Source organism: Ostrinia furnacalis, unplaced genomic scaffold (assembly GCF_004193835.3).
Source record: "Ostrinia furnacalis isolate ACB-3 unplaced genomic scaffold, ASM419383v2 OfSCF0631, whole genome shotgun sequence".
Lineage (NCBI taxonomy): Eukaryota > Metazoa > Arthropoda > Insecta > Lepidoptera > Crambidae > Ostrinia > Ostrinia furnacalis.
The window spans coordinates 247,415-267,072 of NW_021130870.1; the positions used below are offsets into that span (position 1 = coordinate 247,415).

Genomic DNA, 19,658 nt, shown 5'->3' on the forward strand with positions numbered 1-19,658 from the left:
TTCCATGTTCTTTATCAATGCCTTTTTCTGTAGAATGGTTTTAGTAATTTAGTTTTTCAGGGGTAGATGGAAAAGTTCATACTAACTAGCTACCCATAAATATTCCAATCTCCTGTTGGTAAGTCAACTGCAAAATCTTTTATCTTTAATTCTGCTAGAAATAAAACAGTAAAACTACGACTAAAATGCAGATTTTAGTTTAGTCTATTCTATTATTAAGTCTTTAATTTATACAAGTTACAGTGCGGAAACTGCTTGATCCTTTTATTCAGTTCTGTTGATCCACATTCTCCTAAAAGATTTTTTGATTGCTTTACAACCACATTCAATATTAACAAAGAAAATGACGCATTTTCTGCTATGTCTATTTGAATTACATCACAATTCACATACACGTTTTTAGGGAGGGTATGGCGTCTCCTCTTTGTGCAATAATATTTTTAGGTAGGTATTTATAATAATTTCATAATAATCACATTACACAAAAAAATTAAATCTTGAACGCATTGATATAAATTAAATATAAAACTGTCAAAATGACGTATTAACCAATTAAATCAGGAAGGCAGCGTACGTGATCATTGTCTCTCGGATTTCTCTTTTACTCTCGCATAACTCAAAACATCCTCGTTCTCGCTTATACAAAAATAACCCGCAATACAATTTTGTTGGTTAATTATTTCATTTGACTTCGCGATTCGCGAAGCGCACGTATTTTGTCCTTTGGAAAATATTACTTTTGCCCAAGTTAATGCAAACCGAAATGAAAATAAATTAATTATTTGCTTTTCTGGCCAAACACAAGCCAAGATGTCGTCTAAATTTCATCAGGCCGCTAATGTTACGGCTCAAAACCAGGTTTGTTGACACCTAGCGCGGCAATGCGTTTGGAAGATCATGAAATTGAGTTTAATTGTATTTCTGTAACTGTTTGTTAATATATTTGTCTACGTGAAAACGTTTTTTATTACCTATTCCATTTGCAGCTTGTACAATGGATCAACGAAGCTGGTATGAGCGAAGGTGGCAAAAAAACTGCCCTGTTGAGGAAGATTATAGAGCTACTGCTCCATTCTGCCTCACAAATGATACCGGTCTACATGGAGAATATCTTGAGTTACGTTAACGATAAGTCTACTGACGTGAAGAAACAAGTTATTACATTTATTGAAGAAATGAGGTTAGCTCATTCACTATGTGAATGTTATTTATTGGGCAATACTTTTGGGCTAGGGTTTCAAGAGTTTATTGTATGTTTCCTCTTTCATCATGCAAACTTATCTATTATCTTTGACTACGCTCGAGTTCGTTGAGTTTGACTTTTTAAAGTTATAAATTTTTCTACAATTTCAACTTATTAATCCAAGTTTATCATATTTACCATTTAAATCATCATGCATCAAACCTCTAAAATTACAGCAAACTACATCCCGAGTATCTACCAAAAGTGATTGGTCAACTTCGGCTACTTGTAGCGGACACCGTAATCGCAGTGCAGAAGCGAGCCATCCAGGCCGCTAGTATAGTCTACAGAAACACGCTGCTGTGGATATGCAAGACCGATGCGGAGATGTCCGAAATGCAGTACGTCTGGGATAACCTTACACAACTAAAGGTAAATCAATAAATATTGTATAGGTGGTTGGTTTTTGCAGATTTTTATTCATGTTACTGTCTTTAAATCATGGTAGGTACTACCACATATAATATTATTACTGTGAAACAGCTGAACACCCAACAACATTTGCGTAACTTTTCTAATATCTATTTATTCATTAATCTTCTATCATACCTGAGGTGGAATTGTGTAAAGCAATCATAATCATTTGACAGTTCATAACGTACAATATAGTCAGTTAAACAAAGTGTTTGACAGAATAACTGTATGTTATGAACTGTCAAATGATTATGATTGCTTTATAGTTCCAAAATACTGAACTGTCCTATGCATGACATTGACAGTGGGGCGCCACCGTCAATACCGGATCGCTGGTTCCGATTTTTGCCATGTTGGAAACCATATAGTTGAACGATGGTAGCGCCCCCCTGTCACTGAGTTTGGTGGGACAGTTCAGCTTGGGTCATCTATACACAATTCCACCTCTGGTTTTTTTCATTTTTTTTTTCATGTATGCCCGAATTTACTTTTAGTTACTAAATACTACTATTCTGTAATTTAAGTTCTATCTCTATTTTCCTCAGCTCATGGTCCTGAACATGATCGACAGTGATAACGAAGGTATCAGGACTCACTCCATCAAGTTCCTGGAGGAGGTGGTCTTGCTGCAGAGCCCTGGTGAGGGCACGGAGGATGACTTCAGCCTCGAGAGCTTCCCGGCCACTCTGCCTTTTATAAATAGAAAAGCTATTGAAGAAGAATCAGAGTAAGTAGCCACATCAAGTTGTTAATTTCAATTAATAAATCAACAAGTCACTTTGTCATCTATCCATCCATGTGTAAAAAAGATCTGTCAATTATAATGGGGATGTTGCCTGGGTCAAAAAGCAAGAGTTTTAATTAGTCCGTCAGTTAACTTATCAGAAAATACTCTACACGTATTTTTCACTTTTTCAAACTAATGAAAATTTAAAGAGATAAAGCGCCCCAAAGTTCATAAGAAGAGGCCCGTGACGTCAACGCTTGCTTAAAAATGCCGCACGTTGTGACGTCGTGCGCAACTTCAACGCACCATAACTATGTAATTATTTGTTAGATTGACAAATAAAAATATATGTGTCCAATATTTTTTAATATTAAACATTACGGACTAAAAAAATTTTTTTTGGCAACTAGCCTATGCAATGAGCACAGATCTGAAAGACACAATGACTTTGGTCTTTGGTGGTCTCTAAAATTACCTTTTATTACATGTTTATTATTAACCTAATGTCTTATTTCTTTCCAGACATATTTTTGACCTGCTAGTCAAGTTCCACAATTCTCAACATATTTCTAGCGTGAATTTGATGGCTTGTATGACAACACTATGTCTACTGGCCAAATTCAGGCCCAAATACATGCCACGAGTCATACAAGCTCTAGGCGATCTGCACACGACCCTGCCGCCCACACTCTCACAGTCACAAGTTAACTCAGTCAGAAAACACCTGAAGATGTTACTCATTAACATAATAAAACATCCCTCTTCAAACGAAATGATGCCCCAACTCACTCAACTGTTGGTTGATATAGGCATGACCACTCAGGAAATAAACAAGGTTATACCTAAAGAACGAAGAAACAAACGCGTAGGTGAATTGAAATCTGGAGAAATTCCATCTAAAAGATTCAGGGTAGATTCCCCACAAAGCGTCAGTCAGGGAAGCGACAGCAATAGCAATAGTCGCAGCGACTTTAACATGTTCGAAGAGGACAGCAGTCAAGGTGCACAAAAACCAGCAGTCACTGAAGACACTATCTACGAGGGACTAAACAACGTTGAGAATGTCGTCAATCTCGTTACGACTACATTAGTCAATCAACTACCGGTCGACATGCCTGCTAATTTCGTTACGGCTTATAAGCCTATACCGAATTCGGGTAGCAAAGTTCAAAAGAAACATTTGGCTAAAATGATGCTGGCGCTTATAAAAGACGAGGCGGTCATTCCAGTGCCCCCGCCATCCCAACCCACGCTGTCAGACTTGGCTGCGAAGATTCCGCTGCTCAGAGATGACGAGGAAAAGACCACCCTCAAAAACGCAGTGGCAAAGTTACAAGAATCCACAAAAGCGGATAGACAAATGGAGAGTGCCGTTTCTAAACTCATGGAGGAAACACGACAAGAGCATCTGAAGGAGGAAGAGAGAAAAGCCAAAGAAAAGGAAAAACCTGTTCCTCCACCCACACCGTCAGTCCCGAAGCTCAAGCAAAAGGTCAAATTGTTGAAACTGCAGGAAATAACCCGTCCTATCCCCAAAGAAATAAAGGAGAGATTAATGATACAGGCTGTGAACAGAATTTTGCACGCAGAAAAGGAGAGCGCGATAGGCGGCGCGGCGCAAATAAGGGCGAAATTCATAACGATTTTTGCGTCAAGTTACACGCCAGAAATAAGGGAATTGGTTCTGAATTACATATTGGAAGATCCTGCAAATAGAATAGAGTTAGCATTATCTTGGTTGTACGAGGAGTATGCTTTTATGCAGGGCTTCAATCGTCATCCAGTGACGTTGCAGCCGAAATTACACGAGAAGCACGATCAGAATTATAATCAGTTGCTATGCGCACTAATCACTCAAATATCAGAGAGAGGGGATCCTACTATGGAGAATAGCAAGGATGTACTGCTCAGAAAAATATACGCGGAAGCACCTGTGATAACGAGTGAAGCTGTGGACTACCTCAAACATTTGGTTAGCGAGGACAAAGTGGCGTTCCTAGCGCTTGAAATATTGGAGGAGTTGTGCATAATGAGGCCGCCACGCTCGCATAAGTTCATGAATTCTTTGGTTTGCCATGTTTGTAAGTATAAACTGTTTTTGTCAGCTACTATTAAATGCTATAAAAATATGTTTTGAAATAGTCTGCTTACAGGTTTAGCTAAAATTGATTTTATTTAAAAACAAAAATAACATTCATTTATTTGCAAGCCCCTTATCTCCAAATTAGAGACTTAAGGAAGTGCAGTCGCAGCGACGAAGACGATACCGTAACGATAACGCGATGTGCGTTGCGCTTCTGTTTCTCTTTCGTCATTTAAACCAGACTGTAACATAGATGCGCATCTTAAGCGCTCCTTCCCTCTCTTATATTGAATGCTGCCATCTAAATCACAAAAGGCTAGTTTCTAAAAAAATTTTTTTAGTCCGTCATGTTTAATATCAAAAAATATTGGACACATATATTTTTATTTGTCAATCTAACAAATAATTACATAGTTAAGGTGCGTTGAAGTTCCGCCGTCACAACGTGCGGCACTTTTATGCAAGCATTGACGTCACGGGCCTCTTCTTATGAACTTTGGCGCGCTTTATCTCTTTAAATTTTCATTAGTTTGAAAAAGTGAAAAATACGTGTAGAGTATTTTTTGATAAGTTAACTGACGGACTAATTAAAACTCTTGCTTTTTGACCCAGGAAACATCCCTATTTACCCTTTCAGTGAACGAAAACATCGAGATCCGAGACGCAACTCTAAAAGCGGTCGTGAAGATTTACCAATGCGGTACAGAGGCAGCCAAGAAAGTCATTGAGAAGCATGCTCTCCTATACCTCGGGTTTATTTCGTTGTCCAGTCCGCCTCCCGAGCTGGTGTCTGCAAGGCACCATGGTCTGAGGGTGCCGTGGAACGATGAGATGGTGAAGGTCTGCCTAAGTTTAGTCATGGCTCTGTTCCCGTATAATGAGGGTGAGTTTCGTTGAAATCTTTGAGTTATTAACTTTAGGGGGTTTCTATTTCGGAGACATCTTTTTAAATCAGCCAGCAAGTTATACTATAGTTAGTTAACAACTTTAGTATTTATTAGTATTTTTTCTTTTCTTTTTAAAGTAGGTATATTAAATAAGATAAATAATATAAATTATTAAATAATATAAATTAAGATAAAATATAAATGCTTAATGCTTGTGTTATGAGTAGGTTCACCACAATAGTTCAGCGACAAACGAGGTTTGATTTGAACAAGCGTTCCTCGGATTTCGAGTCCGATATCATCAACGTTAGGCTGTTGTTTAACTTTATAAACAAAATTTGGTCAAATCCATACGACCTCTGTGCTTATCATCTATAGTCTGGTCTGAGAGCACGTAGAATTTTGTTCAATGACCCCTCGCACACTCACTGCGGGCGCGCGTCGCACAGTCACGACAGCAATATAATTACGCGCGAGCGATAAGGATGGGTAGCTTGGGGTCATTGGACAAAATTCTACGTGCTCACTGACCGGGCTTTAACAGCAATTTCAAAATATTTACTTAGATTTATGTGATTTTTACAGAACTAATAATAGAAGTGGCTCGCGTATACGGTTGCGCGGGCTCGGAAGCCAAACGCGTAGTACTACGAGTGGTGGAGGGTCCGGTACGGGCGGCTCTCGCGACGCCGAATCCTGATGGCGGGGACTCCGCCCTACGTCCCGCCTTCAGAGGGCTATTAGACGAGTGTCCCAGAGGAGCTGAGACCCTGTTGACCAGGCTCGTGCATATATTCACGGAGAAATGTAAGTTTAACATCTTGACAAATAATAGAAGCGGTAAACGCAGCGTAGGACGTCCACCTACAAGGTGGATAGACCTCATAAAGGTAACAGGAAGGCACTGGGCGCAGGCCGCTAACTACCGGGCAATCTGAAAATCATTCAATGCAATCACGTCCTATGACCGAAATGATGATGATGAATGAATGAAAACGGTTGCGCGAAGCCAAAGGCATAGTATAAGGCCCTGTGCGGGCGAATCTTGCGACGCCATATCCTGATGGCGAGGACTCCGCCCTACGTCCCGCCTCAGAGGGCTATTAGACGAGTGTCCCAGAGGAGCTGAGACCCTGTTGACCAGGCTGGTGCATATATTCACGGAGAAATGTAAGTTTAACATCTTGATAAATATAGAAGCGGTAAACGCAGCGTAGGACGTCCATCTACAATGTGGATAGACCTCATAAAGGTAGCAGGAAGGCGCTGGGCGCAGGCCACTAACTACCGGGCAATCTGAAAATCATTCGATGCAATCACGTCCTATGACCGAAATGATGATGATGAATTAATGAAAACGGTTGCGCGAAGCCAAAGGCATAGTATAAGGCCCTGTGCGGGCGAATCTCGCGACGCCATATCCTGATGGCGGGGACTCCGCCCTACGTCCCGCCTTCAGAGGGCTATTAGACGAGTGTCCCAGAGGAGCTGAGACCCTGTTGACCAGGCTCGTGCATATATTCACGGAGAAATGTAAGTTTAACATCTTGATAAATAATAGAAGCGGTACACGCAGCGTAGGACGTCCACCTACAAGGTGGATAGACCTCATAAAGGTAGCAGGAAGGCGCTGGGCGCAGGCCGCTAAAAATCGGGCAATCTGAAAATCATTCGATGCAATCACGTCCTATGACCGAAATGATGATGATGAAATGATGAATGAATGAAAACGGTTGCGCGAAGCCAAAGGCATAGTATAAGGCCCTGTGCGGGCGAATCTCGCGACGCCATATCCTGATGGCGGGGACTCCGCCCTACGTCCCGCCTTCAGAGGACTGTTGGACGAGTGTCCCAGAGGAGCTGAGACCCTGTTGACCAGGCTCGTGCATATATTCACGGAGAAAATAGCGACTAATATAAAATAATTTTAAAGCCTCGACGGATACAATTTTTCATCTCACCAGATGGAAACATTAGGCCGAAGGTGGAAACGAGTTTCACCGAAATCTTCAGCCACATTATTTCTAGTTGGACAGTTGATTGTGCTTTATTTACTCGCGCGATCATGTAATCAGCTTATAAATTAGCCTTCACTCATGATGTCAATTTGTATTACCTAAATAATTAATAACTATTGAAGGCAATGTGATTTGAGCGAATCGTACCATTCACTATTCTGTGTATTTTATGACAAATGGTTGTGTACAGACAACATTATATCAAATTAAAAACTGACTCCATAGAGTTAATATTCCTTCGGAATAGAGCAATAACCGCGGTTCTGTTTGACGTGACGGCGACGGCATCACGCATCTCTTTTTATCACACAGTGTTGCTGCTAATGACATCTCGCCCGCTCAGTTCTTTGTTGCTATATTCCGCTAGGTATATTCATTTTATGGTCCTTATGTCGTCGTAATAAGTGCTACTTTATAACATACATGGTTACAGCGGCGCCGAGCGCGGAGCTAGTGTCGCGTGTACGAGAACTATACGCGACTCGAGTGTCGGACGTGCGTTTCCTCATCCCCGTCCTCACCGGACTCTCCAAGAAGGAGGTCAGTATACAGCCAAAGGATCAGCTCTAGATAGTAGCATTCGGTTAAGCTCCCTTAGCTCTCACATTTGCCTCTAGCTAAAGCCTGGTCTGTGAGCACGTAGAATTTTGTCCAATGACCCCAAGCTACCCATCCTTATCGCTCGCGCGTAAATTATGTTGCTGTCGCGACTGTGTGACGGGCGCCCGCAGTGAGTGTGCGAGCTCGGGGTCATTGGACAAAATTCTACGTGCTCACAGACCAGACTAGACAAAGTAACATTCAGGTCAACCCCCAAATAAAGTATAGCAATCGAGATAGATTACGAGTACTACAATAGACATGTTGACACCACCAATCAATTGACGTACTTTTTAAAACTGTCAAAACGAGATTCTCCCATAGAATTTGTATGGCAAAGGCAATACAAGCAAGTGACGTCACTATTTTGTCAACTCAATTAAACTACTTTTATTTTAAATTACAATGCAATCAAAAATCTTAATTTACAGGTAATTTAAAATTAATTAAGTATTGAATACCAGAATGAAGTGTCTTTTAAAAAAACTTATGGATTTCGAATTATTGGGAATTAGTGACAAATAGTCTATTTAGAACACTAGATTTGTATACTAAAGTCATTATCAGATCGGCCCTTACTTAACGTGTCACAAGTGAAGGGAGGACCTTAAAAAAACACATCAAAAAGATAAAACATTTTTAATGCAATTATTTCAGATATTAGCAGCTTTACCAAAACTAATAAAATTGAACCCGGTTGTCGTGAAAGAAGTCTTCAACAAGTTGCTTGGCTTGCAAAACCCTAATGAAGAGTCACCTGGTAAGCATTTTTTTAATACTGTCAACTATTTTTTATTAACTTACCAAAAATAATAAGTAAATAATCGAAATAAATTCTCTCTATTTTACAGTCTGTGAGATTTGTAAGTACATAACAGAATCTTTGAGATTTTTGATTCTATATTTTATACACTAATGTTTTTTTATTAAATTTTATTCAACAAGGTTGAGAGTATAGAAATTTTGAAACACTGTTTGAACTTTTGAAAATTGATTGCTTTTTATTGTTTACGGGAGAAGGCTGAAACATCGTCTTTTTAGTTGCTATTATCTTACACTAGCTGACCCTGCGAACTTTGTTCCGCCTTAATGGCAATAAATAAGCAGACTTTTTTTTTTCAATTTCGAACGAGATAATAAGTATCCTATGTCCTTCTCCTGGCTCTAAACTACCTCCTTGACAATTTTCAGCTAAATCGGTTCAGCCGTTCTTGAGTATAAGTGGAGTAACTAACACGACTTTCTTTTATATATATAGACTTATATAAATAATATAACGCTTGCAGTCGACCCAGTGGAACTGATGATCGCTCTCCACCTGATTGATCCGAGCAAAGCCGATCTGAAGTACATTATCAAGGCCACTGCCTTATGTTTCGGCGAGAAACAGACTTACACACAAGATGTAAGTATTTTCATATTTATAGAATACTATTATGCCATTATAATTAACCCTTTATGCTTCAAACTTTAGCATAAGGAGAAAAAATTCGTTTGGGAGTATTTTGTCACATTCTTCGTATGTCGCTCAGCCCTTAAGCAAAATTTGTAAAAGAGAATATAATCTGCATTTATTTAAGAGCGTTTACGCGAAGCGCGGCGTTTCAAGGGGCATCATTGGAAATGATTCGCGCGCGGCGTTTTTTAACAGTTTTCAAATGTTTATAGCAAAACAATAACAATGAATTGTATATCGTTTCAAAGTAAATATTTTAAAGAAGATGTTATTTTATTAAGAGCGTTGTCACATTTTTCATGCAGAAATCGAGAATTTGGCAGATTTCGAAATGATTTTAGTCATATAATTTATTGTTATATCTTCTTTTGACTTATATCATCGTAATTATCATACATTTTTACGGAATGTCTATTGACAAAATCTCGTTCAAATTGGATTTTTGCCTACGAAAACAGCGAATTTCGAAAGCCCGATTTCCAGGTAACTCGCGAAGGCACAACTTTGAACTAATATTACAACAAATTTATTTCTAAGTAAGAAGATAGAATGTATTCATTAGAATAAGCATACCCTGAAGAAGAAAGTGTATTGAGAAAATTTTGATGTTTAATTCATTAAAATGCATTTTTATCATGTCTAAGATAGTCAAAATTCGAGAAAATTACTGAAAAATTACGTCGAAACTAATAGACGTAGACTAATAAATTTACATTTGTTTTGTAGAATAGCTCAAATAATAATAATACAATGCAAATAAAACATACCTTGACGACCTGGTTTTTCTTGTGTTGGAAAATAACTGAAAAAGAAGTGAAAAAAATCATGTATTTTTCTAATTAAATCCATTCTTGCTCCCATAAAATGTATGAAACTTGTGTCTGTTTTCTACTTCTACTAATACATAATTTTATTGGCTATCGCATGATATAAAATATTTGCTTATTAATGTTAAGCTACCCACGCTTTCACTTGTTTTTGAAGGAAGAGGTGAAAACTAAAAATTAAAAACTTAAATCCTTGTAATTTTGCGATAAACGGGTCAAGACCCAAATTTGAAGTATTTTCGTCGATAAAATTGTCTATAGATTATGCCCTTAAAGTTTGATCACTACATGCCCGGACACACTGTATAGTCTGGTCGCCGAGCACGTAGAATTTTGTCCAATAACTCCAAGCTACCCATACTTATCGCTCGCGCGTAATAATATTGCTGTCGCGACTGTGCGACTGGCGCCCGCAGTAAGTGTGCGAGCGCGACAGCAACATAATTACGCGCGAGCGATAAGGATGGGTAGCTAGGGGTCATTGGACAAAATTCTACGTGCTCGGCGACCAGACTATATATCGATAAGCTAACCGATGACTAACTCGCAGACCGGGCTTTAGTTTTACTAGCGGCCGCCCGCGACTTCAAATTCCAATTCATTAATAATAAAATTTCACAGAAATAAACGTCTATTAGATGTTAGTACATAATCAATTTCGATACAGTGTATCTTGCCATCGTACGCGTGGATCCCGTTTTACCCCCTTAGGAGTTGAATTTTGCAAAATCCCGACTTAGTGAGCACTTACGTTCTAAAAGGAACCCCCATGCAAAATTTGAGACTCCTAGCACTTGTAGTTAGATGAGTGAGTGAGTCAATCAATGACCTTTATGTTTTATAGATATAGATCGATTTCTGGCGATAAGCCATTTGTCATCTAGAATTGACAATAATATTGACATTTAGTCCTTTACGAAGAGAATTAATAACGAATTATGCCGCTCGTGCTGAATTTCCTGCAGCTGCTGGTGGAGAAGGAGGTCAGTCATGTTGTCATCGGTTAGCTTAGCCTCAGCGCAGACCACAGACTTTTAGCTAGCCGATAGTTGAATCGGGCTGATTTAATCAGTATGGAGATTGAAGATGTATGAGAGTGCGCACATTACAAATTCAAATTCAAATTCATTTATTTGCACAGGAACATGGTACAATACAGATGTCAGATAAAAACAATCAGGTTCAACATGTTTCGTCTACAAGACATGCAAAAATTTCATAGTGAATTACTTAATAGTTTTATCAAATCATGCATTTTACATAATATTATAAATAATCCGTTTTTATTAGGCCATTTCATAATTTATAGTCAATAATAATAATAATAAATTTATAAATTTATAACACCGATTTGGTATCGGCCGATTCTTCATAAGAATTAAAATCGGGCCCAACTATCAGGCAACTAAAAGTCTGTGGTCTGCGCCTAGGCTTCGTCATCATCGGCTGTTATATCGTTTTATTTTTAGCGATTTCTGGTGAAAAGCCATTTGTTGTCTAGAATCTACAATAAGATTAAGATCCTAAGCTGGACCATTTAATCCTCAGAGAACCGAAGAAATAGTGCAACTAACTAGTACGCGATGAAGTTCAATTTAGTTAGCTCAGCACTAAAAATCTGCTGTTTAATCCGTCTTCAACGTGCTATCTCCTTCTATTGCCTAATTTCCTATTTCAACTATAAATTATCACTAAAACGGGATCTGGCAACAAAACACTTAAAATGGTAGTTGGTTCCCTACGTTTCGACGCTACAACTACGACAACCCACTAAAATTAATTGGGTGCGTGACAGTTTATATAAGTTTATATGATATAAATTCATTTCAATAACGTTCATATTGTATAATAAACGTATGTTATAATAACACTTGATATAATTTTTTAACATATAATGTTTACTTCATATAATGAATCATTTCTAATAATGTCCTTTCAGATACCAATCAAAACGCATAAAGACATTTAATATAAACCTTACTTAATCTAAGACTCATTTGATGTAATTTTGTTTAATATAAATAATATTTCATATAATCATTACATAAAATAAATATTATTTGTTATAACGACTATTTGGTATACTCTTTAATTGATATAATTTCTGATAGCTATAACTTTTAGTATGTTCTTCTTTAACTTGACTTATAAATGACGTTAGTGACAAAAACGAATCGCCGTAAAACCGACTCCACGTAGTCTTGTCTGCCCTACCCCTAGAGTGTAATTTAGAAGCGCGTAGGCACGGAGGGGCGAGGCGGCCCGCGGGCTGAGGAGCAGGTGGCTGGAAGCGAGGCGCCGCGGCTGAGGCTGGCCGGCGAAGCCGGCCAGCAAGCCGAAGACGCGGTGTCGAGCGAAAGCCATCTGCGACGATTAGCACGCGAGGGACCGCCAGAGCCCCGCAGTGCCGGAGCCGTGACAGAAGTCTCAAGTTTTTAGTCAAATTTGCATGCCTGCTTGCTTGCTTGCTTGCCTGCTTGCATGCTGCATGCCTGCTTGCTTGCATGCTTGTCTGCTTGCTTGCTTGCTGGCCTGCTTGCTTGCTTGCTTGCTTGCCTGTTTGCTTGCCTGCTTGCTTGCTTGCTTGCTTGCTTGCTTGCCTGCTTGCTAGCTTGCTTGCTAGCTTGCTTGCCTGCTTCTTGCCTGCATGCTCGTTTGCTAGCTTGCTTGCTGCATGCAATGCTTATTATAAGAATTGAACTTCATATAAAATTATTATTTTTTTTATATGATTTAAGTTTTATAGGAAAAGAATTTTATCTCATTTGATTGTTAGACATTTTATTTTTATATGATTTGAATGTTATTTGTTTTAAATAGTATACATTGTAAGTTTTATAGAAAATATTCATTATATCAAACCATTTTATATCAGTTAATAGTTATTTGTCTTAAAATTATTCGTTTTAAAATTATATTATTCGTTTATTATAGTAAATAATTATTATATTAAACGATTTTATATAATTTGATGTTATATCCTCTAAGTATTATATGATATGTAGTTATATCATACATTACACACCCAAACTAATTAACCCACTGCCATAATTCCACCTGGGAGATGTATTGGCCAAACGCTTCTATGGTCTTTTATCTAAAAATATACTGCAGTCTCGTTTTGATAAATAAAAAAAATTCGCGCTGTTCGCTCAACGATTCACGACAACGCGGAACTCATGAGCAATAATAAGTTTGTTTTTGGTAAAACATGACTTGAACTCGTTCTAATATTACTGTTTTTGGTAAAAATTGACTTGAACTCGTTCTAATATTACTGTTTTTGGTAAAAATTGACTTGAACTCGTTCTAATATTACTGTTTTTGGTAAAAAGTGACTTAAACTCGTTCTAATATTACTGTTTTTGGTAAAAATTGACTTGAACTCGTTCTAATATTACTGTTTTTGGTAAAAAGTGACTTGAACTCGCTCTAATATTACCGCTCGGTATTCCAGGTGTGGCTGAACAAAGTGGCGTGGGAGGGCTGGGTGAAGTGCTGCGAGCGTTTACTGCCGCAAGCGTGCTTCTTGTTAGTGTCGCTGCCGGCGCGCGCGCTGCAGGCCGCGTCGCCCGCGCTATTGGCCGCGTTACGCGCACACGCGGCGGGCCTGTCGCCGGCCGAGCGCGCGTTATTGCCGCCGCATGTTGCGAGGTTGGAGGTAAGCACGACCATCGGTGGTCCCTCACCACCACAAACAACACAGTGACGAGACAGTGGCGTGAGACTACTCAGAAGGCTGAGCGAAGTGTTGCAAGCATCTGCTTCCTCAAGCATGCTTTCACAAGCGTGCTTTCTCAAGCGTGCTTTTTCAAGCATGCTCCCACACTCCTGCTGCCGCAAGCGTGCTTCTTGTTAGTGTCGCTGCCGGCGCGCGCGCTGCAGGCCGCGTCGCCCGCGCTACTGGCCGCGTTACGCGCTCACGCTGCGGGCCTGTCGCCGGCCGAGCGCGCGTTATTGCCGCCGCATGTTGCGAGGTTGGAGGTAAGCACGACAGTAATGGGAGACCACTCAGTGACATGGGAGGGTTGAGCGAAGTGTTGCGAGCATCTGCTTCCTCAAGCGTGCTTTCTCAAGCATTCTTTCACAAGCGTGCTTTCTCAAGCATGCTTTCACATGCGTGCTTCCACACTCCTGCTGCCGCAAGCGTGCTTCTTACTGGTATCGCTGCCGGCGCGCGCGCTGCAGGGCGCGTTGCGCGCGCACGCTGCGGGCCTGTCGCCAGCAGAGCGGGCGCTACTGTCGCCTCATGTTGCCAGGTTGGAGGTAAGCACGACCACCCCATCATCACAGACACTCTCCCACCATAGACAACTGAGTGACGTGGGCGTGAGAAACTACTCAGCTACGTGGAAGATCACTCAATAGCATGGGAGATCACTCAGTGGCGTGGGAGGGCTGGGTGAAGTGCTGCGAGCGTCTACTGCCGCAAGCCTGCTTCTTACTAGTGTCGCTGCCGGCGCGCGCGCTGCAGGCCGCGTCGTCCGCGCTATTAGCAGCGTTGCGCGCGCACGCTGCGGGCCTGTCGCCGGCCGAGCGGGCGTTATTGCCGCCTCACGTGGCACGATTAGAGGTAAACACAATCATGTGTTGCGAGCGTCTGCTTCCTCAAGCATGCTTTCACAAGCGTGCTTCCTCAAGCATGCTGCCGCAAGCGTGCTTCTTGTTAGTGTCGCTGCCGGCGCGCGCGCTGCAGGCCGCGTCGCCCGCGCTATTAGCAGCGTTGCGCGCGCACGCGGCGGGCCTGTCGCCGGCCGAGCGCGCGTTATTGCCGCCGCATGTTGCCAGGTTGGAGGTAAGCACGACAGTAATGGGAGACCACTCAGTGACGTGGGAGGGCAAACGAAGTGTTGCAAGCATCTGCTTCCTCAAGCATACTTTTACAAGCCTGCTTTCTCAAGCATGCTGCCGCAAGCGTGCTTCTTACTGGTGTCGCTGCCGGTGGGCGCGCTGCTCGCCGCCTTGCGCGCGCACGCTGCGGGCCTGTCGCCGGCCGAACGGGCGTTATTGCCGCCGCATGTTGCGAGGTTGGAGGTAAGCACGCCCATCATAGACAGGAGAAACCACTCAGTCACGTGAGAGGGCTGAGCGAAGTGTTGCGAGCATCTGCTTCCTCAAGCATGCTTTCACAAGCGTGCTTTCTCAAGCGTGCTGCCGCAAGCGTGCTTCTTGTTAGTGTCGCTGCCAGCGCGCGCTCTGCAAGCCGCGTCGCCCGCGCTATTGGCCGCGTTACGCTCGCACGCTGCGGGCCTGTCGCCGGCCGAGCGCGCGTTATTGCCGCCGCATGTTGCGAGGTTGGAGGTAAGCACGACAGTAATGGGAGACCACTCAGTGACGTGAGAGGGCAAACAAATTGTTGCGAGCATCTGCTTCCTCAAGCATGCTTTACAAGCGTGCTTTCTCAAGCGTGCTTCCTCAAGCATGCTGCCGCAAGCGTGCTTCTTGTTAGTGTCGCTGCCGGCGCGCGCGCTGCAGGCCGCCTTGCGCGCGCACGCTACGGGCCTGTCGCCGGCCGAGCGCGCGTTATTGCCGCCGCATGTTGCCAGGTTGGAGGTAAGCACGACAGTAATGGGAGACCACTCAGTGACATGGGAGGGCTGAGCGAAGTGTGGCGAGCATCTGCTTGCTCAAGCATGCTTTCACAAGCGTGCTTTCTCAAGCATGCTTTTACAAGCGTGCTTCCACACTCCTGCTGCCGCAAGCCTGCTTCTTGTTAGTGTCGCTGCCGGCGCGCGCGCTGCAGGCCGCGTCACCCGCGCTATTAGCAGCGTTGCGCGCGCACGCGGCGGGCCTGTCGCCGGCCGAGCGGGCGCTACTGCCGCCGCATGTTGCGAGGTTGGAGGTAAGCACGACATTAATGGGTTATTATGCTTTCATAAGCGTGCTTCCTAAAGCATGCTGCCGCAAGCCTGCTTGTTAGTGTCGCTGCCGGCGCGCGCGCTGCAGGCCGCGTCGCCCGCGCTACTCGCCGCGTTACGCGCACACGCGGCGGGCCTGTCGCCGGCCGAGCGCGCGTTATTGCCGCCGCATGTTGCGAGGTTGGAGGTAAGCACGACAGTAATGGGAGACCACTCAGTAACGTGGGAGGGCTGAGCGAAGTGTTGCGAGCATCTGCTTGCTCAAGCATGCTTTCACAAGCGTGCTTTCTCAAGCGTGCTTCTTCAAGCATGCTGCCGCAAGCGTGCTTCTTACTGGTGTCGCTGCCGCACTATGGAGCGAAATTGAGATTTATGGACATAGCGATTTTTTTCACAATTTCTATTTGAAAAAAATACCTATCGATAGGTTACGTTATTCTGATGAATAAATGCTTCACAAGTTTTTCTCTAAAACCAATAGTTTGACTGGAAAAAAATATTTTCCATTTTCGTTGTATGGAATGAAACATAAAGTGGTCGATTTCGACTAAGCCTTGANTGCGCGCCGATAAGCGGTAATCACGCCGTTTTATCGATTTTGCCCATACATTTTGACGTCGATAAAAGTTATCACGGCGCGCATCTTAGGCCTGCCGAGTATTTTTTGTATTTTTTTAGTATCGCCTGTTATTTAGCATTATTACTGTTTTTATTTTATCATGATATACCTCTTAGTGTAAAAGTTATTACGTTTTCTTTACAATAAGTAATCGGAAGGAAAAAAATTCTATAAAAAAAAACCCTCTAAACATTTTTGACCTCTTTTTTGTCGATAAAAATAGGTTTAGTTTCACCTATTTTCATATGTGTACTTTATCGTGACTGACACACTGTATAAAGAAAGTATGCTAAATGAGTAACGCAAAACAATAAGCGAAGTGAGAAAAGAAAAGAGACTTTTGAACGAGGTTCTTTAGTAATAAAGTAATAAGTTAAAATTTTATTTATATTTTTCTTGCAATAAACTTTCATGTGTACTATCACTCCAGAGATGGGCGTTGTTTTACAAAACCACACCCTGTATACATGGGTAGAACGCAGCCGTAGGAAACTGCTCGTGTATATTTTGTAATACTCTTCGTAAATCTGCGACTACAGTACAAAGTAGACACGAATTTTGCGTACTGAATACAGTCGTGTTTAATTTTTATTGTGGATGCTCGCTTCTCCGTTTCAAACTATACCTACTACACCACTTACACTTGACAAGAGTGTGAAAAAGTTAGTTTGATACTTATTCAGTAAAATATGGAATTAGATTTAAGAGTATTTTTATTTCTTATTACTTGAATATATTTTATCGAATCAATATAAAACTAGATTTTTAACACTCTTGCGGGTAAGTGGTTTTTCAAAATAAACTGATTAGGTAGGATTAAATAAATAAATCGATAACATTTTTTTTTAGAGTAGTAGGTACGCAGTATTTGCGTAACTGCTCATATAGTTTGGAAGAGTTTAGTAAAAAAAAGTTATTTACAAACTATACTCGATTAGTTTCACACCCTTGCGTTCTGGCCATGTATAGAATGGAAAGACGCTACGTTAACAGCCTATTTGAATTGAACGTCTAGGAAAAATACTCTTTTACGAAACTTTTTTAACGCCTTTGTTCATCAGAAGAATCAATATTAGTTAGGATTTTTATTGTGTAAGAATTTTCGCAGCAATACCAACAAAAAATCAAATCCTTCCTTTTTCCTAATTAAAGTATTATAAACTCACGTTTTGTTTAGCAAAATTAGTGAAATGCGTGTTTTTACTCTGTATTGAGTCTCTTTTGTCTCTACTCTGTAAAGTAGTTTGTGTGCGATCGTGTTAGTTCGTTGCGCCACCGCTATCTCGGCTAGCAAATCGTAATTTTTCGTCGGCGCTGCACCCCCTTAAGTAGTTTCAAAGCAAGATCTGTCAAGGCTTAGTCGAAATCGACCACTTTATGTTTCATTCCATACAAAGAAAATGGAAAATATTTTTTTCCAGTCAAACTATTGGTTTTAGAGAAAAACTGGTGAAGCATGTATTCATCAGAATAACGTAACCTATCGATAGGTATTTTTTTCAAATAGAAATTGTGAAAAAAATCGCTATGTCCATAAATCTCAATTTCGCTCCATAGTGTGCCGGCGCGCACGCTGCAGGCCTATCGCCGGCCGAGCGCGCGTTACTGCCGCCTCATGTTGCGAGGTTGGAGGTAAGTAGGGTTACCCCCGTCAGGGATCTCCCCTAACTGCTGGCCCAACAGTATCTTCAACTTTCTTTAACAACATTATTTATATTATCCCCCTCATCAGGTAGATCTGTCGTAATCAAGTATAAAAGGAGAAGATTATAATTAAATTCTAGATTGTAGATGTTGAATTTGGTAAGCAAATATTCCTTTTTCCCAACCGGACATACCGAAATTTATAACACTGTGGCTCGTTGGGAAAAAACCCATCAGATCCTGTTATTCGTTACGACATCTGTTTACTTACCTACCGATCAAACTGTAGCCGGTATTTTCTGACAGTTTTCAGTATTAAAATAAATGTTATTTGTTTTCAGACGCCAGAACCGCAGTACACGCCACCGCCTGTGCCCAATCCATTGGAGCCGCTGCCACCCGGCATGGAGTGACGAAAGGCCTTCACGATACTTACAAACTGACTCCTTACACGAAATCCACTGTTTATGCTTATACTTAATACAACAGTAATACAATAATTATGGCATATCCTGCAGGCAGGTCGTGAAATTGCCCCATATTTTTATCCATTGTTCAAGTTTTATTAATGTTCTTTTAACATTATAAGTTACTTTCAATATACCTTATTTTTATTACTAGGTTGATTAAATTTCGTTTTTTATCTACTTGCATACTTTTAAAATCCTGAATCAAAGAATACATATTACCACAGGTTATAATAATGCCACAATCAATGATAGTGTCTTTCTGTATTCTTTGCTATGACATGTAGGTAGATATGTAGTAGAACGCAAGCTTACTTTATTCAAAACTCGTATATGTATTTAGAAAAGTACAAGGCAAATAAAGACATGTTATCGACTTGAACTCGCATCAAGTGTTAAATGTAAAAGAAATTTCTAAGATGTGCAAATTATGAAATTAAATAGTTCAAATTCCATGAAATTATGAGTAGTAAAATTCTAGAACATTCAACGTTTACATATTTATTGTTACTGGTTTAATCTTAATATTATGCTGTTACTTAAAACGAATATGTTTTGTTTTCCTACGGAAGACTGTACATTAAACTAAATGTTGGTCTCATAAGCAGTGGTATAGCCTGACCAGGAACATAAAAACCCTCGCCATGTTGCGGAAAACTAATGGTACTAATTTCTTTTAATGGCAACAGTAACTGAAAACTTCATTGACATGTCACCTTGCATGTCAGTCTATTGCTGTCAAAGTATAAACAAACTTTATTTTAAATGTGCGCAATTGATTTTGTGAATTAAATTGCTAAAATCTTTTTATAGTC

At 40.9% G+C, this 19,658-nt stretch overlaps 1 protein-coding gene across 1 annotated transcript; it reads left to right on the top strand.

The window, feature by feature from the left end:
• Positions 1-665: 665 nt before the first annotated feature.
• Sym (symplekin scaffold protein) lies at positions 666-14,623 on the top strand. Its single transcript, XM_028323254.1, has 15 exons — positions 666-858; positions 987-1,180; positions 1,420-1,615; positions 2,203-2,384; positions 2,907-4,465; positions 5,105-5,350; positions 5,940-6,194; positions 7,113-7,259; positions 7,806-7,912; positions 8,630-8,732; positions 9,259-9,377; positions 11,188-11,238; positions 13,713-13,916; positions 14,072-14,239; positions 14,333-14,623. The coding sequence occupies exons 1-15, from the start codon at positions 811-813 to the stop codon at positions 14,621-14,623; spliced, it is 3,870 nt and encodes a 1,289-aa protein (XP_028179055.1). The 5' UTR covers positions 666-810.
• Positions 14,624-19,658: the final 5,035 nt, after the last annotated feature.

Coding starts and splice junctions, on each gene's coding strand:
- Sym (XM_028323254.1), top strand. CDS start 811: ATGTCGTCTAAATTTCATCAGGCCGCTAATGTTACGGCTCAAAACCAG. Junction 2,385..2,906: donor GCTATTGAAGAAGAATCAGA/GTAAGTAGCCAC, acceptor ATTTCTTTCCAG/ACATATTTTTGACCTGCTAG. Junction 11,239..13,712: donor AGCTGCTGGTGGAGAAGGAG/GTCAGTCATGTT, acceptor TCGGTATTCCAG/GTGTGGCTGAACAAAGTGGC.